At 42.8% G+C, this 9,300-nt stretch overlaps 1 protein-coding gene across 1 annotated transcript in view; it reads right to left on the bottom strand.

Moving 5' to 3' along the window:
- Positions 1-1,076: 1,076 nt before the first annotated feature.
- MTTP (microsomal triglyceride transfer protein) overlaps positions 1,077-9,300 on the bottom strand; it is a 109,642-nt gene continuing 101,418 nt past the window's right edge. Inside the window, exon 18 of the mRNA XM_075860635.1 lies at positions 1,077-1,813. Within this exon, the coding sequence (XP_075716750.1) occupies positions 1,645-1,813 (169 nt within the window). The 3' untranslated portion in view covers positions 1,077-1,644. The remainder of the gene's footprint in view (positions 1,814-9,300) is intronic.

The raw sequence follows: 9,300 nt of genomic DNA, 5'->3' as shown, positions 1-9,300 counted from the left end.
AAATGTTGCTGTCTGAAGTGTCAATTTGTTTCATTCTCCAACAAGAATTGGTTATGGTAGAACATGTGAATAGATTTAAGAAAGAGTTTTTCTTTAATTTTCCCTAAGAAACCAAATATACAGGGTTACTGGGGTTTCCAGGACTGTAGGATGTATGCCCTATCCTTAGGATAGGCCATTAATATCTGATCGGTGGGGGTTAAACTTCTTGCATACCTGCCAATCAGCTGCATGAAGGGGCCGGAGCGCTTCCCAGTGCCATAGATTTAGTTGTGGCTGTGCCTGTTACTGCAACTCAGTTCATTCTAGTGAATGAAACTGAGCTGCATGCAGTACCAGGCACAGCCATATTCCAGTGTATGGCGCTGTGTAAACAATGAAGTGAACGTGGAACTCGCCAAATGGCAGGGGTGCCAGCAGTTGTACCCCCACAATCAGATATTGAGGATAGGCTGTCAGTATTATAGTCCTTGAAAACCCCTTTAACAATGCAGATCCAGGGATCTGTCTGATTGCCCGTAGGGGGTCAGGTAGGATTTTTTTCACTCTTTGGCAAATTGGTCTGTACTACTGGGTGGTGTTTGCCTTCCTCTGGATCAACTTGAGTTGTAGGTATAAAAGAGTGATCTTGGTGGATGTATGTCTTTTTCAACCACCTATGTAACTATATCTATGGAGGCTTTGAAAACTTTTGGGGGTCATAAAATACATTGTAAGTCAGCATATGCCCATTCAAACCATGCGTGGACAGCCCTGGTCTGTCTTCACAATGAATTAATATTAAGATAAACTGGCTTTAATTCTCAGACTAATTCCAACCTATCTTTAACACCTTACTTTAGTCTTTATATTTTGAACTTGTGAGCGCTGCTATTATTCTTTATAAAATATTGGCTTTTAGGTTCAGGTATTCTTTAAAACTTTAGTGACAACTTCACAAAGCAATAACACAATAGTTTAGAAGCAAGTACTGAACAGTTAGGCTATGTTCACACGGAGTATTTTGGGGGAGGAATATCTGCCTCAAAGCTCCAAACGGAATTTTGAGGCAGATATTCCTCCCCCAAAATACTCCGTGTGAATAGCAATGATCGCGCCGTTTTTCGCCCGCGGCCATTGAGCGCCGCGGGCAGAAAACACGCTTTCTCCTGCCTCCCATTGAAGTCAATGGGAGGTCGGAGGCGGAAGCGCCCGAAGATAGGGCATGTCGCTTCTTTTTCCCGCGAGGCAGTTTTACTGCTCGCGGGAAAAAGACGCAGACGCCTCCCATTGAAATCAATGGGAGGCGTTCTCGGGCCGTTTCTGCCGAGTTTTGCGACGCGGTTTCCGCGTCAAAAAACTCGGCAAAAGACCCCGTGTGAACATAGCCTTACTATGACAGGTTTCTTACCCAGGAACCAAAATCAGGGAGGACAACTTTTTTTTAGTAATGTATTAGGTAGCCTCAGCACTGAGGGGGTTAATACAGACTCACTTTTTACAATATCAGTGCACTCAGTAACCACCACAAATTATTTGATTCTTATAACACTTTACAAATGACTTAAATAAGTGTAAATATGTAAACTTGCATGCACCACACAAATACAGTACATACACAACCCTCCGGTGATACGCACTGGCAGTACACAAATATATTACTCTTCAAAACCAGCTGTCGGTGGAATCCTGTTTATCTCCAAAAGCTTCCCGGCACATATTGGAGTTTTCTTGATGAAGAGGAAGTTCAGAACCTGCCACGGTTTGTACTTTTCCTTTTCGAGATACGTATGACTTGCCACAGGGCAATTTTTCATACTTTGTGATGTATCGCCTGCAAAATCAAAACAAATTCTAAGGACATTCATTAAATATCATGCAATTTAAAATTTTAACATACCTCTATCTGATGGTAGATGCATTACACATATCAAGCTGCTATTTCCTTTATTTAACACAGCAAGATATACAGAACCTCTGCTGACCCTGAGGCTTTATTCAGACGACCGGGTATCAAATTGCCCTTGAAAAACTGCCGTTTTTCATGGCTAATTTGCACCCATGCGGGACTCGTTTTCACGGATCCCTCATAGACTGGAGTCCTATTTTTCCCTGGCCGTTAAAAAAAACGGGCATGTGAATAGCCCCATAGGCATGCATTGATTTCAAAGCAGCCGTGTGACGGCCGTTTAAAATAAACGGGCGAGTTTCCCTGTTGTCTGAATAGGGCCTGATTTAGAACGTGTCTATTTCTGCTAATGCTCTCTTCACAAGATAAGCACATATAAAGTCATAGGAATTTCTATGTTTTTAGTTATCAGGGCCTATAAACAAACAAATAACCTCTGGTGACAAAAAAATTTTTTCCAAATATAAACCAACATTCAGAAAACCAGGTGGGAAAAAATGAGTACACCCTATAATTCAATTACATGTAGAAGCACTTTTAGCAACTATAACTTTAAGGAAACATTTTATGTAAAGTTTATTAGTCTCTCACATAGGTTTGGAGATTTTTTGGCCCACTCTTCTTTACAACATTGTGTCATCACTTTATTGAAGTTTTAGGGCATTCGTTGCACAGCTCTTGCCACAGCATCTCAATGGGGTATGGACTTTGACTTGACCAGTCCAACACCTTGATCTTTTTTCTTCTTTAGCCATTCAGGTGACGAGTTGCTGGTGTTCTTGGGATTGTTGTCCTGTTGAATGACCCAATTTTGGGCCAGCTTAACCCCTTCCCGACATCCGTCGTATATATACGGCGCACGCCGGGTGGGGGAGTATGGAGCGGGCTCACGGACTGAGCCCGCTCCATAGAGCGAGTGTGTCGGCTGTGTGCTACAGCCGACACTTCCGGGTAACGAGCGGGATCCCGCTCGAGCGCGATCCTGCTTGTTTAACCCGTTAAATGCCATGGTCAATAGCAACCGCAGCATTTAAATGACTAAAAACAGGGGGGCGACCCCCTGTAACGTTCCAACGGCCCCTTGAGGTGAGATGGGAGGGTGCCATGGGTTGGCATGGCAGCCTGGGGGCCTGATGAAGGCCCCCAGGTCCGCCATCTTTGTACTCCTATGAAGCCCTGGTATCAACGCGTCCGCAAAAGTCTGAACTATTACAATATATCATTATTTAGTCCGCATGGTGAACGCCGCAAAAAATAAAATTTTAAAATATCAGAATTGATGATTTTTGGTCACTTCATCTCCCACAAAAAATTAAATAAAAAGTGATCAAAAAGTCCCATGTACCCCAAAAGGGTACCAATATAAACTATAGCTTGCCCCGCAAAAAATTAGCCCTCGTACCGCTAAATCGACGAAAAAATCTAAAAGTTATTATTTTTAACAATCAGTTTTTCCTTGTAAAAGTAGTACAACATAAAGAAAACTATATAAATTTGGTATCGCTGTAATCGTATTGACCCACAGAATAAAGTTAACATGCAGTTTTTACCGCACGGTGAACGCCGTAAAAACAAAACCACCCAAAAGATTGAGGACTTGCTGTTTTTTTCCTATTCCACACCACATATAATGTTTTTTCTCGTTTTCCACTACATTATATGGTACAAAACATAGTGCTGTGAAAATCTACAACTCGTCCCGCAAAAAAACAAGCCCCTATACGGCAATATTGATGGAAAAATAAAAAAGTTATGGTATTTGGAAGGTGGGGAGGAAAAAACAAAAGTGAAAATCCGAACAATGGCTGCGACGGGAAAGGGTTTAACCCGTTAGTGACCGGCCCATCGTGTTTCTACGTCGGTCACTAACGGGCTTTATTCCGATGCCATAGACTTTTTACGTCGCGGCATCGGAATAAAATAGCGCCGCCGGGGGGAGGTTTAGCTCCCTGCTCTCAGCTGCCGGAGGTAGCTGAGGGCTTGGAGCAGTGACTGGGGACCGCTGTTTGCGGTCCCCATACCGGCGATCGCCGGTATTCAACGAATACCGGCGACCGCCGTTACAATAAATGTGCCGATGCAAATGAGGATTTTATCTCCTCTCACCATGTATGTTTGGTGAGAGGAGATAAAAAAAACTGCTTCTTAGGCCCCCTGCTGCCACCGATCGTGTCCCCCGTCCGTCCCCCCGTGCCCCCCCGTGCCTAACTGCCGGGAAAAAAATTAAAATGGCGCACGCATGCGCTGTGAGTCTAAGGCAGCTATTCTGCCTGTAAATAGAAACTGATCAGGGACCCTGATAATTGGTCCCTGATCTGATGGTCACTGTGATATACCTATCACAGTGACCATAGTCCCATATTTTAACAATACAGCACAAGATTTGTGCTCTTTCCCTCCCTCCTCTCACTGTAGTTGATCTGTGACAGGAGAGAGAGAAATACTATAGACATCTTGTGCTGTATTATACTGTAAAATACACCACATACTCGCCAGTGTTACGATATTGTCCGTAATTACCCCAGATTACCCGTAATCACTCCAGATTACCCGTAATCACGCCAGATTACCGGTAATTACTTGTTATCTCCGTAATTCTTTTTTTTTTCTCGCTGAATTTGTTTTTAGTTGCTGTAATTAACTGCGGTTTACCGTATTTTTTAATTTTTTTCTGTTAGTGTTGTGTCTATATTATATAAAAAAAATAAAATAAAAAAATAAAATAAAATACAAAAAAAAAAAAAAATTTACTTGTTAGTTTAGTGTTAGAAGATAATGAACCACAGAATGTTCTCTGCAGAGCAGGCATACGCCATGCTATGCTCTAGCGGTTCCGGCAGTGATACGGACACTGCGTCAGAAGCAGAACTTGGCTCAGAAAGCGACACAAGTTCTGCTTCTGCCACTGGACCCCCCAGCCCTATGGTGGTGGACGCAGCGGTCACCGGTAAAGCGTCAGGAGTACTGCAGTCCCTCCCGCAATGTGGGATCCTGCAGTTTCTTTCCCCCCCCCAAATTCCGCCATTTACAGCGACTCCAGGCATCAACTCTGATGTCACAAATTTTACCCCCTATAATTTTTTTAATTTGTTTATAGGCGATCAGGTCCTGGAACTAATTGTCCAGCAGACAAATTTATACGCCAGGCAATTTGTCACCCAAAATCCCAGGTCTTACTATTCCAGAGGATGGATCCCCACAACCGTCTGTGAAATGAAACATTTTTGGGGAATTACACTAAATATGGGGATAGTAAAAAAAACTTCTATCCGCTCTTACTGGGCTACTAGCGCTATCCATAGCACCCCTGTATTTGCTGCTGTTATGACCCGAACGCGCTATGAGACGCTAATGTGCTTCATGCACTTCTCGGACAACTCCCAAATCCCCCCAAGAAGTGACCCAGGCCATGATCACCTCAACAAGTTGAGACCCCTCATCTCCCTCCTATCTGAGTCTTTTCTAAATTTGTACACCCCTGGACAAAAACTAGCGGTAGATGAGTCCCTTATGTCCTTCAAGGGCCGTCTATCATTTCGCCAATATATCCCCTCCAAAAGAGCCCGATACGGAGTGAAACTCTATAGGGTGTGCGAGAGCACAACGGGCTACACCTGTGCCTTTTTTATATATGAGGGTAGGGACCGCCACCTTAATCCCCCAGGATGCCCAGAGGATATTGGCATTAGTGGGAAAATTGTCTGGGAACTCATGGTGCCATTCCTACTGAAAGGGTACCATGTGTACACCGACAATTACTACCCCAGTGTCCCCCTGTATAAGTCCCTCCATGCTGCGAATACAGGGGCCTGTGGGACGGTACGAAAAAATAGAGTCGGCTTCCCTCAACAACTGGTGTCCAGGCGACTAGTAAGGGGTGTGTCACTCTCATTCACCAGTGACCAGTTGCTCGCTATCAAATGGAGTGACAAAAAGGATGTGTATATGCTCTCCACTGTGCACGAGGACACCACAGTGGCAGTGAGAGAGAGGGGCGCTACCTCTGATAAGAGGAAACCGGTCTGCGTGGTGGACTATAACAAGTTCATGGGGGGAGTCGATCTATCTGACCAAGTCCTACAACCGTACCTGGTCAAGCGCAAAACTAGGGCCTGGTATAAAAAGGTAGCGATCTACCTTATCCAGATGGCCACTTACAACAGCTATGTGCTGTACAAGACCCAGGGAACGCTCAGTTTCCTCCAGTATCAGGAGAAAATTATAGAGCACCTCCTGTTTGACTCCCCCGCACCTTTGAGTCAGAGAATGTCAAAAGGCTCACTGAGCGCCACTTCCTTCACCCCGTCCCTGCCACTGAGAGTAAGGAATACCCCCAAAGGAGATGCCGGGTGTGCAGTAAACACGGAAGGAAGAGGGATACCCGGTTTTACTGCCCCATGTGCCCTTCAAATCCAGGCCTGTGCAACTACCCCTGTTTTGAGACCTACCACACCGTTTCTAATTATTAATTTTATCTATAATTTAGGGAACACCAAAAAGGGTGGGGTGGGGGGATTCTTTTTAGTGAGTCAATTTCATTTATTCATATTTTTTTTTTCGTTTCTGAGCTTTCCAAGGGAGGGAGGGATTCTCACGGGGAGGTAGTAAATTATTTATTTCAGACTGTAAAACTAATTTTCCCCTTTTTTTTTTTTTTTTTATACATTTCTTGGACAATTAAATCCAGGACTTGATCACTCACAAATTAATACAGTTTATTTTGCAGGAGCCCACATCTGTCTATTCAGAAAATGGACCCCACAAGTGTTCTTGAAATAAAAAAGAAATGTGGGCATTGCATTTATTAGTAGATAAATCCAACACCTGCGACCCGTGCCGCCCCTGAATTAGTGGAAGTTGTGCATTTTAGCAATGGTTACAAGAATAAATTGGGGATGTATTTCCTTTTTCTTATGACTATGTCCTGCCACATACAGCTGTTACATTCCTAATTCTGTACCGTGATACGGGCATGATATTTTTTTTTTGGAGGATCTCTAATAATCGAGCTGTTCCTTATCAATACACCATGGGCTTTGTTACGGTACTTCTGGAAATACTGACATCATTTTGGGGATTAGTGATCCTTTACTGTTCCTATAGATGGTTTTGGACACTGTCCCTTTATATATTCTGTAGGTGATTGGTTGTTTTGTGCACATAGCAGTTCCTACCTTGCCGGGCAGGGGCCTGTTATGGTGTACCGCGTCACTTGGCACGTTCGTCCCTCATATAGGGATTGATGGAGCTAAAGAGACGTTGTACAATCAGTCACTGAAAAAAACAAAACCTTGTCATGACAGCCCTGCAGGTGTTCTTCTATCTAGTGAACAGACTCGAGTTCGCAACATAGTTGGATACATTTTCCTCCATTTGTTTGAAGATATTGCTCGTCACTCCAGTACAGTTTATTTTTTCCTCTCTGACTGAATTTATATTAAGACAGAATTCTGTTCACAATGACATCATAATGGCACCAACTGCTTCTTCAGCAAGACATAGTCATAAGTACAGGCAGATACGTCTATAGCAACATGTATCTGTCAGGGATCATTACCATGTATATTGTTTGAAAAATATTATCCTTACATATATATATATATTCAGTATATTACACAAAGATATTGGATTCATGGAGCACAAAGAGCCTGCATAACACGCCTCTGGAAGACACCGCCCCCTGGAATGCAAAGAGGAGTGTGCAGAAGAATGTACAGGAAAACTTACAGCTGAGGAGCCAATGGGATTTAAGCAAGTCCCACATCTATAGGGAGGGGCATGTGTCTTCTCTGTGTGTTTCTTTGTTCTGAATAAAGTTCAGTTCTCTTTGTCTGATCAAGGGAAGTTATGTACCAAACATTTTTGGCTGGTTTATTTCTTTCCAGGCATGCCTTCAGCTTTCAATTTACAAAGGTGGTTATTCGGTGTGAAATACGGACCTGACATTTGGCGCCCGAACGTGGGGCCTCACTCGAGGAAATATCAAAATCCGGACAATCGACAATCACAGGGTGAAACAGATAACTCAAAGTTGCCCACTGAAGGAATTTGATCACCTCCGCAATAACACGGTAAGCGAATTGATTTTATAAATCTTCGTCTTATCTGTGTTAGTGGACAGTCTTGTGGCGATCTGTAGAACCCTTTTGTTGATTTCCTGGATTATCTCAGGCGACAGAGGTGATATTTTCCGCTGTGAGGTTGAAAACCTGTGAGACCTTAGTCGCGCCCGACTAACCATCCTCTGGGTAATTAGAGTCTAAATAGAAGATTATATAACCGAGAGCTGCAGACTGTGAAATTATAATGTTTCCTGCCAGACCAAGAGTTGCAGATCGAAAATTGTTATATAAATTACGTGTATAATATAGACTGTTAGAACGGATGGTTTACGGTCCATATTCAAATCATCAGCATCATCCGATCCTATTCATGATTTGGTGAAGTGAATGGAAGTTAGGAATAAGAAAGGTATTGTATGTTATTTGAATGAGAAAACACAGGACCAGCCGACGCCCGGTAATGGTGTCCGTACCTCATGTTGAGTGTGTCCTCATTGTGGGTGGGAAACCACCCCCCCCCTTCACAGCTGAGCAATGTGTTTCCAATGGGAGAGGCTGCCCCCCCCTGCCCCTGATGTGGCCACGCCCGGCCCAACCAAATCAGTATGAAATAATCGCCTTGTTAATTTTGTCATTTGTAGTGTTTTTTTTCTATTTACAGAAGTTCCAGTCTAGTTCACTGATGAAACAACACGTCATCATAATATAGAGATGGTGGCCGACAGATTGTACTGTTACAAATTATGTGGTTGATGTTTTGAACGTAGATAATTCCTATACAATAGTGTGATGAATGATTGCAGATACGTATGTTGTTTTGCCGGCATTGAAAGTGTTAAGATTGTGAGACTAGACGCTGTTAGAAGCTGTGAGTGTGTGACCCCCTCCCTCCCCCCTGTAGTATGCCGTGTTTGGGAGGAGGAGGGGGGCTGACTGGGTGCAGTCTGCAGGGCTGAGGAGACAAAGGGATTTCAATATGCACTGCTGAGATATATATATATATATATATATATATATATATATATATATATATATATATATATATCAGTGATGTCTACAAACCTAAATAAATTTCTTCTCTTTGCGCATGCGCTGATGTTTATAAAAGTTACGATATTTATGTGTTATGATGTGATCAGATTTCATGGGTTTTGATAATTCAGATGTATTAAACTACAGATACTGTGAGACACGGGGTTTTGAAAACGTATGTGCCCCCCACCGTTCCCTATTTTTATATACAGTTTATTGGTTTGCAGTAATTAATATTATCAGATATAATATTTTCTGTTTTTATTGAATAACTAACTACAATTGTTTTGTTTTTGATTTCACACATAAATTATGTCA

Source organism: Rhinoderma darwinii, chromosome 1 (genome assembly GCF_050947455.1).
Source record: "Rhinoderma darwinii isolate aRhiDar2 chromosome 1, aRhiDar2.hap1, whole genome shotgun sequence".
NCBI classification, from domain to species: Eukaryota; Metazoa; Chordata; class Amphibia; order Anura; family Rhinodermatidae; genus Rhinoderma; species Rhinoderma darwinii.
Note: the sequence above shows the minus strand (reverse complement) of the source record. Positions and strands in the feature narration are given on the sequence as shown.